Source organism: Ostrinia nubilalis, chromosome 22, assembly GCF_963855985.1.
Source record: "Ostrinia nubilalis chromosome 22, ilOstNubi1.1, whole genome shotgun sequence".
Classification (NCBI taxonomy): domain Eukaryota; kingdom Metazoa; phylum Arthropoda; class Insecta; order Lepidoptera; family Crambidae; genus Ostrinia; species Ostrinia nubilalis.
Window position 1 is genome coordinate 12,536,006 of NC_087109.1, and position 23,868 is coordinate 12,559,873.

Below are 23,868 nucleotides of genomic sequence, written 5' to 3' on the forward strand. Positions count from 1 at the left end.
CGCGGGTGTAGCGGGAAAGAACTAGGATCTACTACTTAATATGATTGAAACAATGTTTCGTTTGCCCCCAGCGGCGCTCTCCTCCACCGAGTCCCTTTCGCCTCCGCTGTCGGAAGCGTCCCGTGCGCCCGCCCTGCAGCGCTTGCGCCGCTTCCTGTCAGCGCTGCAGCAGTTCGCTGCCGACGTAGGCGCGGACGCGGGAGAGAGGGTGCGACAGCTGATTTATAACTTGGTGGTGAGTGCTGGTGTTTTTGCTACTTTATTTTTAATTTCATAAAGCCAAGGCTGCATCCGACTGTGACGCGTCTTTCCATTCTATACATGACCGGAACGCAAGGGTGTGAAACTAATAGAGTAGGTATAGTTTGGAAATAACTCTTTACTAAGTTCTTCCAAACTACGAGTATACGCGAGCAGACTATGTGACGTTACACAAATACCATTTTGCCAGCGATCCTTCTGCATCTTTCTCCAAAGTCTTTATTTGAATTGGTTGATGGACGGATGACACCATACTACATTTTTTCATCATACCGGTCCTCCTACTCCTAGGACCTACGATTATCAGTCGAGAAAATCTAACCTTCAACCAATTCAAATTAATTATTCATTTTGCGTTACTGAAAAGTAGGTACATGAGGACGTAGTCGGTCTGTAACGATGACGTTTTAGCAAAAATAAATAATCCTCTACTTCCCCAGTCAGGGACGCTGAACATCGAGGAGTTTCAAGCGGGAGTGCAGGAGAGCACCAACTACCCTCTCCGCGCGTCAGTCCCGGGCTTCCTCCGCGCTCTCCTGCCGCTTGCACAGAGGGACTTACATGCACGAGCACGGAGAGCTAAACAGGTGAGAACGTAACACTACGAGTATCATCATCTAACGAAGCGACATATATTAGCCCAATGGTGTCGGTTTCGGACTGGCCGAATCGATATCTAAGGAACATAGGCTCAAAGTTCGAACCCATCCGCTGCTGGACTATTATGGAGAATCCACTAGTAACAAATCCCCATACTGGACAGACATAATGGAGCATTAGGGCCGTGTGGATGTTTGTTACTCTTTCACGCAAAAACTACTGAACGGATTTTGACGAATCTTTACAGTATTATTGTGACGATCTGTGTCAAACTAAATTTCACGCGGGTGAAGCCGCGGGCAAAAGCTAGTGAGATCATTAATGCATTTCTTACGAGAATTGGACGAAAACTCGAGTAAGTAGTTCGAAGCACAAAGAACCCCCTACGCGTAAGCGTTTGCTGAAGCAATTGACGCAGAAGAAGAATCTTGGAGAAAGAACTAGTCTAGTGAAGCGCCTGAATATGGGAAGCAGCTTGAGGGAGGCCTTTGTCCTATGGATGGGAGGAGGACTAAGAGACTATTAATATGTACCAACAGGATGCAATAAACATTTATATGACTATGACTATGACTAATAAAATCGAGGCCAGAAACTATCCTCAATAAATGTCACCAACTAAATAATATAATCCAACATGTAGAGAACGCTGTGACAAAGTTCGCCAATTGCCATTTGTTTGTCCCAAACTTCATTTACTATCCTTGTTGCCGTTTCTTCCACTAACACCCTGTTCTCTCCACAGACCCCCCTCCAGTACATCAGGTCGCACGAGCACCTCATCTTAGAATCTGGCGGCGACGGCAGCGACATCTTCGCGACGCCCCAGCCTGCCGGCGAGACCCTGAAGCGAAGAGCCAGTGAACCGTAAGTCCTTATCATCATCATGTTATTTGGTCACCACTGCAGGAGCATGAGCCTTTAATTCACCAGAGGCAAATGGAGGATTTGGATCTTGCCAACGATGGCCAATGGTGCCAAAAGCCAAAGGTGTGTCAGTATCGGTGTTCTGTCGTCGGCTGAGTTATTCCGGTGAATGAACCATCTACCTCTACTAACACAAGCATACAAAAATAATATTTATCTAATTGATTTGTGTTAAGAATCTTAAATCTTTTCATACTGCCCCAAACTGCCCATGTAGACAAATGCCCGTATTCACAAACGATGCTTGCTTAAGTGAAGCAGCAAATCTAACGCACAGCGTTGAATAGAGCTCTGTGATTGGTTCATGTGCCACCCTGTGCGTCCACGTAAATAGTAATGTTTGTGAATACGGGCGAGAGATTCTTAGCAAAGAAATGTGATATCTAATTTATGTTATGTTATACCTACTGTCTTACTCATATGCATTAGCCTATGTTACATACGTTAAAAAATATGGGAAAGTTAAACTAAATTGAGCATCCATCCCTAACTCAAATCAAAATCAACGCATTCTAATCCCAACCGTCAAGCTCTTTCGTTTTTTCCCATCCCGCACAGATTGTAAACCAATCAAAAGTTCGCAAACGAGTTGAAAAATCATTAGCCGGCAGCGCCGCCGCGGGACAATCGCGAACTATCAATAATCGCAGGTGCCTGTTGTGGACAGGTAATTTGTGCCGCCCCCGCCGCGTCTTTCCAATCTATACATAGCCAGAACGCAAGGGTGTGAAACTAATCGAGTATAGTTTGGAATATACTTTTTTTACTAAGCTCCTCCAAACTATACACTGCCAGTACGCAAAAACCCGTGTATAGTTTGTAGTGACGTAGGTAAATGATCGTATTCCGTAATATACATAGCCAGTACGCATACGGACTGATCATGCGTGACGTAAAATGTTGGAATGAGTGCGTTATTACAATATGTGAGTATGTAGTTGTATTATTCGACATTTTGATTTATTGACCTCTCTTTCTATTACATGGTAATTAATATCCGCGTATCTTCTTTAAACACTGAATCATCTTTCGGCACGTGCCGTTATTTTGATAGAGGGTTTTTAGTTAAAAATGCCGAAAGGCATTAAGTCCGCCTTATGTACACTGTTTTATGTGCATACAAGTTTAAAATAAATATAAGTAGGTAGTAATAAAATAAAATAAATGTAAAAAATAAATGAACATAATAAAGAAGAACGGTCACGCCCCATACAAAAAAAACCCAGACCCGACAGAAACGAGACATACCTCAGTTTTTTTGTTATGTTTTAATTAGTTAAATTATATATTTTTTATATTCGAAATCAATGTATAACACCAAAATATTACCCTTTGTTTTTGTTCAGGCGTTATACAAAAACTAATACAAAATGATTATTTATCACCAAAATTGGTAAATGTATGTACCTAAATGTCTATTACAGCTGCTATGGAATGTATCTAGGTGACCTGGAGATACAGCCGGATTATACAGGGTGGTTATACATATGGAACGATAAGTGATCTCACTCGATTATTTCTAAACTATACAAGATATCGAAAAACTAGTTACTGATTCTGAAAGTGCTTCACGAGCTCTTTCAAATGGTACCAATAACAGGTTACAGATTATGGAAGCTGGTAACATTGAATTTTTGGATTTTGTAACTTCTCGTTTCCATCCTGTAGGGTAATTGCGCCGGTTTTCCGTCCAGCTCCTGTTTTCGTCCATTTGACCGACTTGCCACAAACAAATACGGAAAATTAGAATACAAACCTAACTTTCCGTACAAGTTTGGACTTGTTACAATCTATAATATCTAAGTAACAGTTCTGCCTGCATCAAAGTGTAATTTGACAAGTAATAACTCCAAAAAAATCTACGGAAGTTGCTGCTGCACACAGGTGAATGGAAAACGTCGTCAAGTTAGAAAAAAAAACGTGCCGGTAGGGAACTTTCATGGTATGTTTAATTACTGTTTTAGCTACTTTACGTAATGTTTTTGGCACGTATGTCTAATTATTAGCATAATAAACACTGTTTTAAGGGTTTATTAAAGTTTTTGTATAGAAATCTTAGATAATTAAGTGGACTAATACTAGCATAACAATTTTGCAAGATTTTGGTTTTCGTCCACGTGGACGGAAACCCTGACACCTAGTTAATATTTTTAATAATCATTTTACTTCAATGGACCTACAAAATACAATGTATTTTCTTCCAATATGATCTTTATTGCTATTACATTAAGCATTTTAGTTTACGTCCACTTTTTAACAGTGATAAACCCATAAAAACCGTTAAAAAGATGTGGACGAAAACAAAAAACAGCTTTAAACGTTGTTGTGTTTTCGTCCATGACGTCATGAGCAAGCACTGGGGTGGACGAAAACCAAAATTAGCTATTCCTGTAGATTAGTTTTCGTCCATTTATCCTTCGACCTATTGCAATATTTTCCTAAATTTAGGAAAGAAACTTATTTAAATCTTTTTGATATCATTTGAAAGCTAACAAAATTACCTTTCAAATGATATACCACAATCCATAGTTACTGTATTGTAGAACTGGTTTTAAGTTAATAATTAAACTGCACCCTTTTTTCTACACAGTGGTCGAAAACTAGCGTACACTAGGACGAAAACTGATTTTTTTGGACGAAAACTAGTGAAATCGCCTCTTTTGCATAAAATATTTTTTATAAAAAAACCCGTGGTATTTACTTATTGTCATATAATATTAACGTAAAGTAGACTATATAAGGACTATAATGACATATGATACATAAGAGTAAGTGTATTTTAAGATATTCATTTCGCATCACAAAGTTGGCAACTCCGATAATTGGACGAGAACTAACGCACTTACCCTATAATCCGGCTGTATCTCCAGGTCACCTAGATACATTCCATAGCAGCTGTAATAGACATTTAGGTACATACATTTACCAATTTTGGTGATAAATAGTCATTTTGTATTAGTTTTTGTATAACGCCTGAACAAAAACAAAGGGTAATATTTTGGTGTTATACATAGATTTCGAATATAAAAAATATATAATTTAACTAATTAAGACATGACAAAAAAACTGTGATATGTCTCGTTTCTGTCGGGCCTGGGTCACAGATGACCGTTCTTCTTTATTGTTTTATTAAAATTAGTAAAGGAAGCACGACAAATAGTGTGTTACACACACGTTTAAAAAATAATCTCTTAACTCACTAGAAATAGAAATCTTAAAAATGTGATAAGCATGTAAATTTTTTTTTACTTCTGCTTCGTTCGCTACGCTACTCAGCCAGGGATGTCCTAAAGTAGATTCCGTCAAATTATCGATAAAGTGATGTATTTTAATTATTATGGTGCAGTAGCAAAATGAGCGAGGAATAAGAATTCAGAATGTAACGATAGACTTAAAAGATAAATTTTCCTAGTTCAATTTTTGTGTCTTATAAATATATTCAAATCATTTCCTATTACGTTGAACTTTTTTATGTTAAGTTTTTTATTAATAGCTTTTATTTAACTTACACTATTCGTTTGTACGTATAAATGTAAATTTTCAAAACTTGCAAACGATTTTTCGACCATACGTAGATCCAGACAATTAAATTGCAGTAATAATTACAGGCCTATTATTTAACATAATTTTAAAGGAAATGGAAAACTCTTTTAGACAGAGCTCAATACTTATCTAAAATAGCAAACAAAATAGTATTTGTAAAATATCGATACTCCTTTTATAAAGTATATTACCCCAACATTCATTCTATCGCCGAGATCATTGAATTATGAACCTTAAATCGTTTGTAATAGATAATCAATTTAATCTATTAAATTTTTACTGACATCTACTGTAGAGTAGCGGAATTATTACTTCGGAATTTGTAATTTGCCCAGTGATTTTCAACTATGGTCCTTATTACTTTGCATTAGATGTTGTATACACTGAATCATGTGTTTAGTGTCACCTAGTGATGAGTAGCAGTACAATAATGTAAGTAAAACGAGATTTTAGCTTTAAATCATATTCCCTTTTGATAAGGTTGGATTTCAATTGATTTGTGACATGCGCTCTTTCGAAAGGCCAGACCAGTGCAACGAATGACAGACAATAATCTAAGTGTTCTTCTCTGCTGTAGCTGTGGTTTCTGCATAATTAATTTTATAAAAAGTGGTAAATATAAGTGAAGCTCATCAATATGAGATGATGATTTTCAGGACTTAAGATAAAACATGAAAAATGATATACGTGCCTATAAAATTTGAGGGTTGCCCTCGATTTCCCTAGGATCCCATTATCAGACCCTGACTTGGTGACAATGGGACCACCTCAAGAGTATACCCTATCGAACAAAAAAAAAATTTTGAAAGTCGGTTCATAATTGACGGAGTTCTGCGGTAACGTAGGTACATAGCTACAGAAAAATCGAATTGAAAACCTTTTTTTTAAGTTGGTAAAAAACTACTTACAAGTGTTAAAAAAATAGTTTCATATTGATTCAGTAAAATAATAATGTGTTACATGAAATACATTTCACTTTAAATAGAATTCCATATTTTAGGTACTACATCAAAATCAAACTAAATTCATAATATTATTTATGTCAAGTGTAAGTAGTGTAGTATAGTTTGGATCGAAGCCGCAAGCATCCACAATGCGAACTATACACAGCCAGTACGCAAAATTCGTGTATAGTTTGTAGGAACAGATTTACAAAGGAGCACTCCAAAATATACACGAGCAGTTTCCTATGGGTGCGTTCTGGCCATGTATAGAACGGAAAGACGCGCCCCCGCCTCCCCTGAACCCACACGTAGGGATGTGACTCACTTGCTAAAGGAACTGGTATGACGATACCGGGAAATTGGTACCATTTAGTATTTTTTCTTTGTTTGAACTTGGCGTTTGTTAAGTGGATAGTAATAGTTTTAGTAACTGTCGTTTGTTAAAGAATAACATAAACCATATGATTACGTAGAAGAAGAGACTAAGAATTTTATTAATTTTGATCTTTTAACGCCTGATGATTTAGTGCAGGCAATTGCTACTATGTTTTCTTTTGCTATTCTTATAATATCTTTAACCGGCAATCGTTATTTACTTAACTTACATAAGAATATTATAGTTAAGTTTTTCTGTAAAGCTCTACAGAAAGCATAATAAATACCTAATCATCAAAAGGAAAAGAAGCTTAAAATTGTCTAGGTAAGTGTCACATATTAGCACTCAAAGGTAGCGTTTAACGTGGTAGTTTAAAACCAGATAAAACACGTTATTCGATAGCTGACCATGGACCTATAAAAAAAGGCGGACGGAACTCGCGCTACAACAAAACTGTGACGCAAAATTTTGGCGTTTGTCTATTGTGTGAGTGAATTTAGGGATGCCATGTTAGCCAAAACATTTTACCCATTTATTTTAATAAAAACATAGATCGGCAGATGTTACTTGGAAATGTAGACATAATTATTCCGTGCCATTTTAAAAGGATGAAAGGTGAATGCGTTGAGGTAGGCGCGAAATTTTCAATGTTCAAATTTTCTTACATTGTTTGCAAGTCAGTGTGTCAGGGTATGTACATAATGTTGATCAAAAATGATTCACGCAGTTACAAATTACGAATCTTGTGTACATTATAATCATAATCTTATGCATCATCAATATATTATTATTATCTCTGATAGATTTTTTTTAACATTACAACCTGACACTGACTTGCAATCAATGTAAGAAAATTTGAATTTTGCAGTTCCACATTTTTGGGAAGGATAAAAGGACAATGACCAAAAATGTATGGAGTGTGGTCCAAATGTCCACCACTAACGAGACCTATATAGTAAAATAGTCTACTAAATACTAATTCATTATAAACAAACCGCAATCAAAAATATGCTGTCAGTAAAAAGTTATGGCTGAATGAAAAGTCATGTTTTTTACCTTTTCAACCGAAAAATGTTCTTGATATCATTCTATCCATAGCACATTTTGGACTAATCTATGCATGTTATGTCATGTCGTTTATTGTGCCGTGTTAGATACTCGCTAAAAGAAAAAAAAATAAGCTTAGAAGAAAGACAACAATATTGGAATTATGGTCGGGTGGTCGCTGCTCCGCCCCTATTGGTTGTAGGGTGATGTTATATAACCTAAAACCATCCTTGATAAATAGGCTATCCATAACAAAAAAAATTTTTCAAATCGGACCAGTAGTTCCTGAGATTAGCGCGTAAACTACTACAATTTTTCATACGGTCATAACTTTTTACTGACAGCTTATTTTTTTTTCGTCCCATACTGAAAGTTAATCTCTATTTGATGGACTATAAGCCAATATAGGTCTCATTAGTGGTGGACATTTGGACCACTTTTGGTCATTGTCCTTTGCCTATAAAGAAAATATATCCCATTAAAACACAATTATTATGATAAATTATTTTATTTCAATAGTATGCGTAATAAATAACTAAAAAGTCCTAAAATTATTATTAATTTCCCATATTTCGGGTAATTTTCCCACGTAAATAACTTAGAACACTGGTCTTTGACGTATTATTTTTTAGAGTGAATGACGTTTGATTTCAATTAATTTCAATATTTTAATGTCGGGAAATAAGTGATTGGATTATTATTTTGCCTGTAAATTGTGATTCCTTAATTTTTGTTTGTTCGAACAGAACGGTTTTTAAACAATTTCATCACACAAGACATGTCGTATTCGTGTTGTTTTTTCGCTGCTTAAATGTGTCAACTGTGTGAAGTTTGCACTCGAAGTGGTGTATCAGGGTGTGACGTACAGGCAAGCTGGTGTATCCTAATGTCACAGTATTTTGTTGATGAGAATCCGTCCGACTTTTTTTATAGGTCCATGTAGCTGACAACACAATTTCAGTTCTGTAAATCACACGAATCCCGTTCACGCGATACCAGAATCACGGCCCTACCCGTCACCTGTCACGCACAGTCACATTTCGTCGCGGCCGCGATTGTTCGAGTAATAGCGAGTCGATGGCGACTCCTCTGCGACCTGTCGAGGGCTGTCATTGCGGTCACCGTGATGCTTTTGAGCTTTTTGGGGTGGACTTTATCGATATTACATGAGAGAAAAGCAGTACTGCCAAAGTACCTACGACCCAATAGTATAAGTACTCATTACTCATTGCTCGAATATGAATCTACGACTTACTATTGTCGTTTAGTTGTCTTTTTTTAATCCGACCGACCGCGACACATCGATACAATACAATAAACCGTGAACCTGATAATTTCCATAAAGCAAACAATCTGAAGAATAAGATTTTGCTAATAGAAAACACCAGGCGCCAAGAAATATGTACGTCTATTTCACTAACGTCATTTAGGTCCACAATAAATAGTGCCAGCTGCTTCAAATTTTAAAATACGTCGCACCATAGTAGACGCCATTATTAGTTCGACAAAACACGCGGCGCCAAGCCCCTGTTTAGCAGTTTATTATCATTGCGCCATTTGGCCAGCCTGGCCGGCGATTTAAATTCCGTGGCCATTCGTTATGGCGGGTTGTGGGCCGGATTTATGGGAACATGGCCAGGGGCCGGTGTTTGTGGCCGTCAAACGCTGCATCAGGCTTTGGGAGCCCAGAGAAAAACGGTTGGCACTGGACAACCGAAAACAGCGATGTAGGCGAGCTTATGTGATATGGTAATTGGTGTGAAGACTACTAGTAAATAACGAATGTTTACTATGACATGATAGGGTAGAAAGGGCTTTTGGAAAACAATATAGATTTTCAAACAAACGCTCTTCATTATAGCAAAGCTATAGACATACACAGACTAAGTAGACATCACAATGAGTTCACATCACACTGTCTTAAAGACAGATCTGAAGTTAATATCTAAATGGAATCAAAATTACCTAATTACTTCATAACGTCGAATGATGAAGAAACTTACCTCAAATTTTGATGGCAATCATAAAAAGTCTCAAAGAATCGATGAAGTATCAGATTTAAGAGAGATGTAGACTTTACGATTGCGTTCAGCGATTTAGAGGCTCGTTTTAAAGAGCGCCTGACGGTTTAGTGCGAGCAATTATCGCGATCTGAAGTTTGCTGGCGGCACGTGGCAGGCGCTATAAATGTTAATAGCGTTGACAGACGACACTGCCAGCTGCTGCCCGATCGGAATATAATACTTGGGAGAGTTATGGAAAAACGCAATCTGGTGAGACCCTTAGGAACTCTAATTTATTATTGTTAAATTAAGAAAGTTTGTGGTATTTGGTTATATGTAATATTAAACAACTTTTTTCTTAAGCTTGAAAAACAGCAACAACTGTTTATAGTTAAATGAATCAACACGCAAGAAAGAAAGATCTAAAAGAGAAACAAATTAAGACATTCGTAAGAAAATCTGCAGTTTCAATCTGAATTGTTATTAAATCGTTCGCTCATCAACCAAAATTATTTACCCAAAATTACCTATTCTAAACAATATCAAAGAGAAAATTGTTTCTTGATTCTCACTCCCGAGTTTTGGGTCCAAATGCCCACAATTAATCAGAAGTTGCGCAAAGCGTTCAACGCACCACATGTCCCGTGTAGCGCCTGGAGGTTTGCAATTACTTAGTGATTTAACTTCTGCTGTACTAATTGCTATTGCGGAAAGGCAGGCGCTGCGCTAATCTTACTCCAAAGATTGTTTTGCAAAATAGTTGGTTATTACTACTGTGCTTAGTAATTGAATTCTAACTACCAGGATGTATCGACATGATTTCTTTTAAATAATATCTACATCGTTTGGTAAAAATAAATACCTATTGTATTGTGTTTAGGCACAGTATGGTAGCAGCAATAAAACTAGGTTTTTGATGAAATTAGAGTAAATCTATTCAGAGATACTTTTACAGTTTGAGAGTTGAATGGCAAGTGAAGTACCTACATTATACAAGAATAAAAATCTATGGACGCGCCTATGTGTCGACACAAACACTTTCACGAGATCGTTGTTTTGCTGTTAGAAACCGCACAGGCACGCGCCTGAACACCTATACTTATCTATACAATACATTAATACATAATAAATAGTGCTTAATTAAAAGAAGTATTCTAAAGTACGATTTTTCTGCCGGGTGGGTGTAGTGCAGGTAGCCCAACAAATACAACAAAGGTATCGCTATTTGTTCATAGACTACATATAAATTCTTATCCTAGACAAATATCAACACCTCAACTTGTTATTTATGGGTTTTGATAAGTAATCCAAGCTTACGTAAAGTTTTGTGCAAAGTTTTTGTACACTAATTCCAAGACCTGTTGGCTGCAGAGAGGGCGGAGCCTCCGGATTATTAATTTATCGGCGATTGCAGCGGAGACCTGCATCGATTGGGGTGCGGGCCAAGTGAAGAGAGGAAAGCTTCGAGCCAAGAGAAATTGGTTAACATAATTTAAAATGGCATTGATAGAGATTCAACAAAGTGCAAACAAAGTTTTATATTTATGAACAAGACCATCATCAAATAGTTTTAACTACTTTTTTCAATCGACTCACATTCAGTCAGTCATTTGCGCTTGATGCACAGATTACGAGTGATGATAAAGGTACTCCTAGAGTGCAAAATACATTTTGTCGAATTTTGGTTTAATAAATATAGACTAGATTTTTATATCATGTAAAATTAAAAATATTATAGTATCAAACGTAAAGTATTGAGTATTATACTCATGTAAATTATGATATTGATTTGAGATACTTAAATCTTATCCGAATTGCGATGATTCTTCTGTGCTCTACATTAAGATTATTACGTCTAAATAAAAATAAAGATTTGAGAAACTTTCCGTGTCATCCGCCATAATCTTTTGCCTTCGCCACCTATAAATATTAATACCCTCCGCAGTGTTTGGCCAAACTTGGCATTGTCTTCATTTGTTCAGTCGTTTGTTCTTTGCTCTGAATTGAATCCACTCTTTGAACTGGTATTCGTTCCATTGAAGGCTTCGCCGATTGGTTTCTGCTGATGACACAACAGCCTACTTATATTGTTTAAGTTAGGTTTGTTTTTTGGTTGATAATTAGTTATGAGAGGTTCGGAATAAATCCTTAGTTTTATGAATAGAAGGCGCACAAAAATTTCGCACTTTGAGTATTTATTATGGTATCGATACCGAAGGCTGATGTTCCAAACCCTACAAACTTGTTATTTTCGGACGGTCATGTGAAAAATACTTAATACATAAATTATTCTGTGATACTACTTACTTACTTTTAATCTACTGTCATCTATTGGCAGAAGGAGAAAAAATAGAATAAAACATGTAACATCGCGATTCGCGATGTAGGACTCAGTGCGCCATCTTACATTACAATAAAACTTTGTAGCATTTTGTTACTATTGTGATTTTTCCCACTGATTCTCAAACTTCTCTTCCAGGTTCTACGACGCCCAAACCAACGGGTCGCACGAGGACTACGCCCCCATGGCGAAGCGGCCGCCCCCCTCCAGTTTGTTCCTAAACCCCTCCCCCTTCCTCTGTCCCCTGCCAAGCAACGCCAGTCTGTTCGACTATGCGCCCCCTTACCACGCGTACCATACTCAAGGGGAGAGCGCATTTGAGCGGAGAGATGGTGAGTGGAGTTGCTAGTGTTTTATGTCAAAGTCAAAGTCAAAATTTCTTTATTTGTTTGGACTAATAAATAGTTCTTACAAATCGTCATTTTGCTCTTAAGGAGCCTCTACATGTCTCATAATCTTTTTACCCTACCAGCGCTGGTAGGGTAAAATGGTTCTCAAACTTTTAATGGGGTAGCCCCAAATAATACTTTTGGTTCAAAATTAGTACTAAAGATACGATTAGTGATGTCCGAATATTATTGACAACCTAGTGCATGAGGCAATCATTAATTAGAGCAATTAATACATTTTCTAACTTGTCATATTTTATTGAAGTAGACACCTACACACATGTTTTTTAACAAGCTTCAAGACCGTGGGTCTCGCAGTGTGTAACTATATTTTAATTTAGTTACGTTATTTGCTATTATGTATTATGTATATTATATGAATCGTAAAGGGATGGCAGAGAAGTGATGGATAGAAATCGTTTTAAATAAGAAAAGGGAGACACAGGATTTTTTTTTAAATTCCTTTGTAAGCACATTGAAAACTATTGTGTTACCAAAAGTCATGAAGAAATAAATAATTAAATTTTTTTCACTGTCTTAAAGGAGGCATATCAGTCCGCGACGTGTCATCAATGAACGCGTCATTCTCCGAGCCCCGCTCGCTCGCAGCGCCCCCTGGTGGTAAAGGGGATGACGAGTGGAAGAACATCAACACCATGCTCAATTGTATTTTAAGCATGGTGGAGAAGACGAAACGAGCGCTGGCAATACTGCAGCAGAGAGGTGGGTGCTCGCAACTATTGTATAGGTCATAGATTCTCAAAGTTGTGAAGCGGAGCGCCTAGTGGGGGACTTCTTTTAAGTCTTTCTTTACAATAGAAAATAATTTTATTTGGCTTAATTGACCTTGTGCTTCCAAGTTCCAACAGAGTAAAATAAGACTATCCTAATGTGTCTTTATAAAGCGGCTAAAAGATAAATAAATATGCAAAAATCAGGCATTCCCAAACCTAGGCATGGACCTGGGCATTCCCAAGTCTGGCCAGCATGGAAAGTATCGGCCAAATTCTGCATTTTCCTCTGGTAAATTAAAGAGGGTCGTGTTCTAGCAATGGAGTCTACATGACCTGATGATGAATGATTCAATGAATTGGAGAAAATAAACATTTATCAGAACGCACCTAATTACAAGATATTCCTAATCTTAAATTACAAAAGACAACAGTCTTTTTGGATTTAAGACCAGCCCATTTTCAACTCCACAGGTGTAGAACCAACAGAAAGCAACGACATTAAAAGGGCCGCCAGCGAGATCATGGCGGCGGCCGTGCGCCAGACGGAGGAGCGCGTGGCCGAGGTGCGCCGACGCGCCGAGGACGCCGTCAATCAGGTGAGGTATCTACTCATTTCGTATTGAGCTACTTTTTTGTTAATGCATAACAAGGCAGTTTTTTAATTTTGATCACAATCGCACCTGATGTTAAGTGGGATGCAGTCTAGGATGGTACATATCTGCCCTGTAAGTGCCTATTCACTCTCGCCTTGAAAAGGCCCGGATTATAGTCTTCGGGAAAGACAGCAGCAGGCAGCGAATTCCAGTCCCTAGCTGTACTCTACGCCCTTTCCCACTGCTGTCCGGTTTAGCGGGATGGTATAGCAGGGTCTCGATACGCAAAACTGTACGATACATAAATGTGTGTTTAAAATTTGAATGACAAATTCAAACGCATCTGTTTTTTCGGGTAACTGCAAACGGGATATTCGTGTGATTGTTAATGTTAAAACACGTATACTTTTAAACAGGATCCTACAAAATAACCTGCAATATTAAACGGGATGTCTACCAAATATACGAAGAGGGCGATAACTGACGTACCTACAGTTACCGGTGTAGAAAATAACGAAATCTTAAAGTGACCTCAGATTGAAGTGATTTTGATCAAGTTACGTCTTTCGTACGCAGGACACGTGTGGAAGTCCTTGGGAGAGGCCTTTGTCCAGCAGTGGACGTCATTTGGCGACACCATTTAAAAGCAAACTTTTTCTTGTTAACAGGTGAAACGCCAAGCCCTGGTGGAGCTTCAACGAGCGGTGGGGGCCGCCGAAGCTAAAGCCTTGGAGCTGGTGGCAGCCGAGAGGAACAAGGTGGAGAGACACCGCCACAGCCCGCCGCCGGGGAGAGACCTCAGTCCCAGCGCCGCTGCTCAGCAGAACGTAAGTCACGAGCCTCGCCTTCACACACCAGCAGAGCAAGCCTTGGAGCTGGTGGCTGAGACGAAGGTGGAGAGACACCGCCACAGCCCGCCGCCGGGGAGAGACCTCAGTCCCAGCGCCGCTGCTCAGCAGAACGTAAGTCACGAGCCTCGCCTTCACACACCAGCAGAGCCAAGCCTTGGAGCTGGCGGCAGAAAGGAACAAGGTGGAGAGACACCGCCACAGCCCGCCGCCGGGGAGAGACCTCAGTCCCAGCGCCGCTGCTCAGCAGAACGTAAGTTGAATGGCACAATCTTTGTCTTCACTGATGTGTGAGATAATATCTAATGTCACCCACTTTGCTCTGGAGAGAAGTCAATCTAAACTTCAAACTCCTTTACTACAGTTTAACTTTCCCCTGGAACAAACTTGGCCTTCACTGCTTGGGTATAAGCGGTGAGGCTATAGAGTCTGGTACATAGATGCCTGCCAATAGCGGAAAAGATGTAGGAACTAGATTTCAACAGCCTGGGCAGATACCCATGCTAAGGCTTATACCCTTAGATACCACCTGGATTTTATTATTATGGCTAGTCCAAAACTGGGGATTCTTTGTTGCCAAGAATAACTTGTTTGTCCCAATTCCAACCAGATTGAAATAGATAAAATCGAGTTTTAACGTAAAGCTTGTAGAAAAATAATAGCAATTACTGTTTGTCTCTATAGTGTTGCTGGAACTGCGGGCGCAAGGCGCAGGAGACGTGCTCGGGTTGCAACGCGGCGCGCTACTGCGGCGCCTTCTGCCAGCACAAAGACTGGGAGAACCACCACCAGGTGACTATCACGACAACTGTAATTTGTAGTTGTTGAGGAAACTGGATGCGGGCAGCGCAGAACCGGTCTTTGTGGAAATCAGGAGGGGCCATTGTCTAGCAGTGGAGGTCTTTTGGCTAAAACGAAGGAATGAACGAAAGTAGGTGTTGACACAAACGACTGCTCTTGATTCATTTTATAGTTTGCAGCGATAGAAACTGACAATTACTTCACAATCAGAAATCTAAGCTCGAACTAAGAGATTGGTACATAAACAGCTCAGTGGTAATGTTATTTGGAATGATTTATCTGAAGAAACGGTATCCATAATATACTGAACTGATTCGTTTATTTATTATTAATTTATAGCCCACAACTACTAGATTGGCATATGAACCCTTTTCTAACATCAACTTTTTTCCAGGTCTGCAGCGGAAGAGACCAGAAACCGACAGCGCTGCTCCGAACCTCCCCCCCAGTCCCACCCACCACCCTCGCCAAAACCCTCACCCGTTCCACCACCCCCATAGCTTCTGCCACCACCAACCCCCCCGCCACAACCGGATCAGACCGCCCGGATAACCGGTTATCGCTCAGCTCCCTCAACTCAGCCGAACGCTTGTTAACCACCAACCAAGAACGGACCTTATCCTCGACCAATAGCGACCGGATTGCTCTGGCAACGCTGTCCAGTGCTCAGGGGCTCATAGGGGGGATCGGAGGGAAGAAATGACGCCTCAATAAAGAACCCCTAGCTTGTAACTCCGTCAGGTTTCCGAGGAAAGTTAGGAGGTAATTTACTAGTCTGATGTTGGACGTTGGTCCTAATAATTTGTTTAGTATAATCAAACCAATGCAATTATAGGTGTTCGTTAATGATAATTGTGTACTTCTATAGCTTCAACCACATCGCCATCGCCGGCGCGATCAAAGGCCAATGACAGGCCGCGCGATCCATGACAGTTCACGCGACCTGTCATTTCCCTATGATCGCGCCGTGATCGCGCCGGCTATAGCGATCAGTGCGTTGATGTGGTTGAAGCATAGTTCAAGTCTGTAAATTTCCATTGTTGATAGACGAAATGACGATTCCTAAATCCTATTGCTAATAGGGATGTTTCCTGGGTCAAAAAGCAAGAGTTTTAATTAGTCCGTCAGTTAACTTATCAAAAAATACTCTACACGTATTTTTCACTTTTTCAAACTAATGAAAATTTAAAGAGATAAAGCGCGCCAAAGTTCATAAGAAGAGGCCCGTGACGTCAATGCTTGCATAAAAGTGCCGCACGTTGTGACGTCGTGCGGAACTTCAACGCACCATAACTATGTAATTATTTGTTAGATTGACAAATAAAAATAATATATGTGTCCAATATTTTTTGATATTAAACATGACGGACTAAAAAAATTTTTTTAAGAAACTAGCCTATTGTCTATGTTTAAACTTTAACGTTCCCTTGTGAAAGTTTGTACAACTTGACTTTCACTGGTTGGGTTTTATTGGCGGTCAAGCTGTAGATCCTGGCTACACAGGAGTTGCAGCGGTGGGAACGAGAGGGGGGAATAGTCTATGGTTAAAAATGGAAAATTACTGATACGAAAATACAGTTCAGAGAAAACCATTATTTAAACTACATGTTGATTTAAGATATCTAATAAAAGTTGTAAAGATTGTTGTAGTAACAGATCTAGTTGTTAATTTACCTCATTAATTTAAAACCAAAGATACATTTTTAGAGCCCATATCATTTAAGGTTTAAAATATTTTTTGTAAATAGATTTAGTGCCATTTTTAGTTGACTCACGGATAAAATAATTATGCAATTTGTAAAATAGTAACAATTCTAATTGTGTGTCATTTTTGTCACCAAGGTCAGTAAGCGTGGGTCATTTTGTGATACTTATAAATGTAAAATGGGGATGGGCGTTGTAAGTTTGAGAAACAATGTATTTTATATGCCAATATTTGTGAGATATCATTTTTTTTTTCAAACAGATTGTGGGGAGAAGTCTAGTTAATATTTTCATGGTTGTATAATATAATTGTTAATTATTTAAGCAGCATTATCATTCCACTGAATAAATACGTAATAATATTAATAAAATAAAATACCTAATAGCCTACTACGTTTTTCAACTACTCAAAATTAATAAATAATACCGCTGTTTGTTTGTAGATCATCTTTAACTATGCAAATACTTACACTTTCTTCAAATACAATACCACTATATTTTTTCCTTTGAACTTCTGTATGAAATACTTATACATACCTATTACCTAATGATGTACATAAATTAATTATAAATAAATAATAAATTGCTGTGAATGTAAATATAAATACTAAACTTATTTAAGTTATCGCAACTACCCTATGATTAATGTGCAATATTAAAATTAAATCTAACTTTATTGATGTATAAAATTTCGAATTTAGTAAAACATAAGGTTTTAGGGGCTTGTGTTTCTGAAACTGTAAATAATACCCCATTAAGAAAAAGTGGGTCAGAATTTCGTATAATATTAGTTTTTAATTAATTACATCAAGTTAGTATGAAGATGGGGGCAAAATACAGTTTGAGAAACAGAGGCTGGAGCACTTTATAGAATAATCAATTCTGCATCGAATTCGTGAAATAAATACTTTAGAAAATAATTTAAATATGTTTTTAATTAACCCTATCCTATTTGCCTTCTGTCCATACCTTAAAATGTAACAGAAATAAGATTGGTCATCTTAAAAGCAGCTTCTTTATTAGAAATGGTAGTAAATAAGAAACACAAATCAATATTTCAACGTTTTCAATGTTTCGGACTGGAAAAAGTAGTTTCCTGACCTACTACAAAGTCTCAGGTATAAGCATAGGTATACGAGTAATAACGACATAGATAATTACCTACACAATACATTATTTATACAATCTAAATAAATATTTCTGAAATAATAATCAAGTTTTAAAATTCAAAAGACCGAGACTCGAGAGGTCAAATACCTGCCTTGTTATATGCATAAAAAACAAAAAAAAATCTCAATTTAAAGGGACGAAATCTGAATAGTAGGTAGAATGCTATTGATTTTGCCACTGTCTTCATCTCTTATGGCCACAGTGACGAAGTCTCTCAGTCTCTCAGAGAATGTAATTTAGAAAGAAAGAAAGAAACATTTATTGCAATGGACATCACAAAATGTACCCATTCTGTTGTCTAGTTTTAGTTATTATCTTGCTGTATACCTACTTGCATCGAATAAATATTTTTCTTTCTTCTTTCTTTAAAAGACAAAAGAGGTAAAAAGGATTTAGAACACATTTCATACTCTCATTCTGGTATATTTTACGAAATATTAATAAATATGTCGCAGACGGTCATGAGTACGGACACTAAAGTGAAACGCAAGTGCGCCACCTAGCGGTGAATCGGCGCAACACCGCTTTGGCGCGCTTCGACAGAGTCGTAACGGTCACGGCGGGACGGATCGAACTCACTTTCGCTCCGGACGCCGACAAGAGAAGACATCGTCACGGAACTGTCCCACGTTTCACCTAGTGCCTATTTTATCGCTCGACGAAGTCTAGATTGTAGTAGTTACTAAGAACTAAGTGCTGATTTTGAACTCTGTTTGACGATTATTAAAAGTGTTCGAACACAAGTCTCATTCTCATTGCACGATACCCTATTTCGCCCACAATATCTGAGGTTCGAATCCCTGACGAGCCGACATCAGAATTGGGATCGAATCGTGCAATTGAGATCACTTTCAACAATATTGGAACCAACACGCTAATAAAGAGGCCAACATTTGCGACGTGCTATTTTGGACCAACAAAATAAGAACATACCTACTACCGGCAAGCTCCTTTGACATCCAGGAACCGTTCGCTCGCTGGTCGTTCACTGGGCCTCGACCAATGTCGTCTCACCCGGTGGGCTAGTACCGCGCTGAGGGCGGAACAGTGGTGTCAAAGTCGAGCTGAAGGTATGCCCGGAATATAACTGGCCAGAAGAATGAAGAATCAGGATAGATGACGCGGGGCGACGGTCAAGTTCACAGCGTTGGACCGGCGCGAGACAGCGGTCAAGCTCACAGCGTTGGACCGGCGCAGGACGGCGGTCAAGCTCACAGCATTGGACTGGCGCGGGGTGGTGGTCAAGCTCACAGCAATGGACGGCGGCGGCGGTTAAGTGGAGGACACTGGACCGGCGCGGCGCGGAACGAGGTTGCCCGCGAGTACTTTGGATCACAAGGGTGAGCGATATTGTTTTTCATTTGATTCTTTTGCTGAATACTTGTTGTTGTTGGTTAAATATTGTCGCCAAGATTGAGTGGCAGACGTTTCAATAATGTTACTGTAATGACCGGTATAGGTCAAACACAAGTAGTCAGCACAGAATACATTTTATGTTGTGTAATGATTAACGATCGAATTGGAGGAATGCCCATCAGTCGAGTGCCGATTGATTAGTAATAACGATGATTTGAGTAATGATATTAGTGATGTAGAGGCCACTGAGTGATAGTCACAGGGATGACTACCACTATGTTCGTAATCACAGGGATGATTGCGATGTGTGATGTAATCACAGGGATGATTACATAATTTTGACTTGATGACGGACCATAGACTTTCGACTTATGACGATATCGTGATCACAGGGATGATTGCGATTAGTAATGTAGTCACAGGGATGATTACATTATTTTGAAACCTATAGTCACAGGGATGACTTGGGGTGTAGTGTGCAGTTACAGGGATAATTGCAATAGTAGTCACAGGGATGATTACTTTATTTTGAAACCTATAGTCACAGGGATGACTTGGGTATTGTGCAGTTACAGGGATAATTGCAATAGTAGTCACAGGGATGATTACTTTATTTTGAAACCTATAGTCACAGGGATGACTTGGGTATTGTGCAGTTACAGGGATAATTGCAATAGTAGTCACAGGGATGATTACTTTATTTTGAAACCTATAGTCACAGGGATGACTTGGGTATTGTGCAGTTACAGGGATAATTGCAATTGTAATCACAGGGATGATTACTAGTGATTGTTACAGGGATAACATTCACTCATTTTGAGAGTCACAGGGATGGCTTTCAAAGTTGTGGCACTTACATACCTACTATTCATGATGCTTTCTTTAAATTTGACTAAAAGGCACTTGTACTTTTTGGCTTTTCTCTAGTACCTATTTTCGTTAAAGTACGTTTTATAGGACAAAGGTAGTTTTCAGTTGATGAATTTTCATGTTTTACCATCTGGTAAAAGGTAGTTGTTTGCAAATTAGTATTACGTCCAATCAAGTGATAATTTAATCTTAATTCAAAATAATTTTTGGTTTGGCTCAGTGGTACAAATGGTATCAAAAAAGGGGGCCGTTAAGAACATGCAATAAATTACGTCACGTGCTCAATCACGCGTGACCTCGGCTGAGTTTACATTGAATGAAGATGTTATTGTAAATTATTTGGTTCCTAGGTGGTAGGTTCACCACTGATGTGAATATTATCGATACGGACGTACGTGACGGATGTAAATAGACTAAAACTATTAGAATTGCTTAAATAGACTTCCTGAATTCCTTGTCGGTTTACCTTGTAGGTACTCGTTTAGTAGAATACGGGCGGTGAGCTTAAAATAAGATTTCATCTTAGGAAAGTAGCAGCCTTGCCACTTTGCACTTGCGTACCTACTATTCATGATCAATTGAGAAGAATGCCATAGGGTTTTGTACCAGTCTAAAGTTGAAGTCGAGGTACATGCTGATCACAGTTGTGGTGATGATGATTATTTTTTCTGTAATGGGAACTCGAGTTTGCTCTTGAGCCGTAAATCGTGGTGTGTAGTCCGTGGGTGATGCACACAGTGTTGTGATGGTACTTAATGGTACAATTTCAGTAATGGTGTTTCCTGTGGCATATGGAGATACTCGAGTGTCCTACGAATTTATTAGTGACTAACATTATTGAAGTGTTGAAGTTAATGATCATGTTACATAGCCCTGGCTACTTCTATGTTCTTAAATGTTAAGTTTCGATTTTAGAAAATAATTAGAATTGAGTTAGTTTACTTTCATGTTTTAATAGCAGTGATTGTGGTAGCGATTGGTAGTGTAATTATGAACATTTGATTGCAATGAAATTAGAACGCCTGAGGTAGACGTGTCTAATGTAGTACAAAAATGCTAGATAAAGTATATGGTAGATGAGTGTACTTGATGGAGGTACATTGCTTTTTCATGGATGATAATGAATCCCCTACATTCATATGGACATGGACCTTAAACCAGTTGTAGGATTAGTCGATCAAAACTCAATTATTTTAAAGTTACTTTTCTCAGTATCGTAGTATGCAAGTCGCTCAGATTGCTTGCATCTCCCGTGCATTCGTAGTCGTAAGCGTAAATCGGGCCTGATTTCCCGTAGCAGTGCGGCCATGACTGTGAATGGCATGCGTTTGGCGGGGAGGTGTAAACGATCGCTGTGAGTCCACCGGATTGTTTGTATTCGGGTACCGGAGGGAGGTAGCCCATGATTGTGTTGTATTTGGGTACTGGATGAAAGTAGCCCATGATGTGTTGTATTCGGGTACGGGATGGAGGTAGCCCATGTTTGTGATATGGTGTAAGAAACAATCGGATGGAGATGAAGAGTATTGTTTACTGCTTTGCTGACCTTAGTTATTATGATGATGTAGTTTTGATGGACCTTAATCTCTATTGTGTTTTGATAATGTATCAAGCGATCACTAGGTAGATAGTAGCGTACGTATTTCCGAATAGTCATCCGTTAAAATCTAACTGATCGTTGATTATTTCGTATTCAATTCTAATTGATTGTGGGAATAGACGTCTATACTGCAAATAGAGACGAATATTTCGAGTTTTACAGACCCACTTTATAATGAGTCAACCCATCTACCTTCGTTTCAAATTGTGGAAATCTATGATGGTGACCGTTATGTTTTAAAATCCCTAATTAACAAACGTGTATTGAGTATTCACATGATCGTGTTAGGAAGACCCCTGAAGGCCCAGTACCTATTGAGATTGTGAGGGAAACGAGTTGGATGACTAAGTTCCATCTAATTAATTACAAGCACAGGTTTCTCAATTGTTTGGTCGGAAATTGTACCAGGATGCCGTAGCCGTAGCCTATTAGAAACTGGTATCTGCTCTGAGTAGTCCGTGGGAATTCGGTAGTGCGATAGTTCTGGGTGGTGCAGTAGGATCTGGCAGTGTGTAGCTAAGATCATAAAGTCATTGGTTGATTGACTTAGGCTCCCGAGGTAGGGTAGCAAAATGTGGACCGCGATTGTGATACCTGGGACTCATTAAATTTTTGAAGTAATTTTTGGTAATGATGATTTACCACATGGTCTTAGTGACTTCAATGTAGCAATTATTAGGAATTGTGAATAGTAGTGATTGGATTCCTAAAAGCTAGGTAGTTTCTAATAGATAGCTATGGTTACTAGTTAGAAACACTAGACATCTACTTGGATGGCTTTTATTTGGAAGAGTGGATAGAGTATAGTAAACTAGTAGTAGAAAGAGTAACTAGTAGTAGAAAGAGTAACTAGTAGTAGAAAGAGTAACTAGTAGTAGAAAGAGTAACTAGTAGTAGAAAGAGTAACTAGTAGTAGAAAGAGTAACTAGTAGTAGAAAGAGTAACTAGTAGTAGAAAGAGTAACTAGTAGTAGAAAGAGTAACTAGTAGTAGAAAGAGTAACTAGTAGTAGAAAGAGTAACTAGTAGTAGAAAGAGTAACTAGTAGTAGAAAGAGTAACTAGTAGTAGAAAGAGTAACTAGTAGTAGAAAGAGTAACTAGTAGTAGAAAGAGTAACTAGTAGTTGTAGAAAGAGTAACTAGTTGTAGAAAGAGTATCTAGTAGTACTGAAAGTTTAGTTTCCTCATTTCTGAAAGCACATAAGTTGCTTGAAATAGGATTGGCCGAGCGGATACTGTGCTGTTCTTTTGGTTTTTTTCAGATGATCACACGAGGACGTGTGACACGCAGGATGGCCGTGTCGCAGACGGTCATGAGTACGGACACTAAAGTGAAACGCAAGTGCGCCACCTAGCGGTGAATCGGCGCAACACCGCTTTGGCGCGCTTCGACAGAGTCGTAACGGTCACGGCGGGACGGATCGAACTCACTTTCGCTCCGGACGCCGACAAGAGAAGACATCGTCACGGAACTGTCCCACGTTTCACCTAGTGCCTATTTTATCGCTCGACGAAGTCTAGATTGTAGTAGTTACTAAGAACTAAGTGCTGATTTTGAACTCTGTTTGACGATTATTAAAAGTGTTCGAACACAAGTCTCATTCTCATTGCACGATACCCTATTTCGCCCACAATATCTGAGGTTCGAATCCCTGACGAGCCGACAAATATATCAATAAAGTCCTACGGTTACAACGCACAGTAGATAGTAACCTAAAAGCAAGTTTGCTTTAAAATATCAAAGTCACATGAAATTCAGTTAA

General features: G+C 38.7%; 1 protein-coding gene across 1 annotated transcript in view; it reads left to right on the forward strand.

Moving 5' to 3' along the window:
- The window catches only part of LOC135082627 (protein CBFA2T3), a 37,166-nt gene extending 20,450 nt beyond the window's left edge, over positions 1–16,716 (forward strand). The window contains exons 2-10 of the mRNA XM_063977411.1: positions 72–235; positions 702–848; positions 1,607–1,728; positions 12,181–12,374; positions 12,975–13,154; positions 13,637–13,761; positions 14,427–14,585; positions 15,291–15,398; positions 15,802–16,716. Coding sequence (XP_063833481.1) covers positions 72–235; positions 702–848; positions 1,607–1,728; positions 12,181–12,374; positions 12,975–13,154; positions 13,637–13,761; positions 14,427–14,585; positions 15,291–15,398; positions 15,802–16,110 — 1,508 coding nt within the window. The 3' untranslated portion in view covers positions 16,111–16,716. The remainder of the gene's footprint in view (positions 1–71; positions 236–701; positions 849–1,606; positions 1,729–12,180; positions 12,375–12,974; positions 13,155–13,636; positions 13,762–14,426; positions 14,586–15,290; positions 15,399–15,801) is intronic.
- Positions 16,717–23,868: the final 7,152 nt, after the last annotated feature.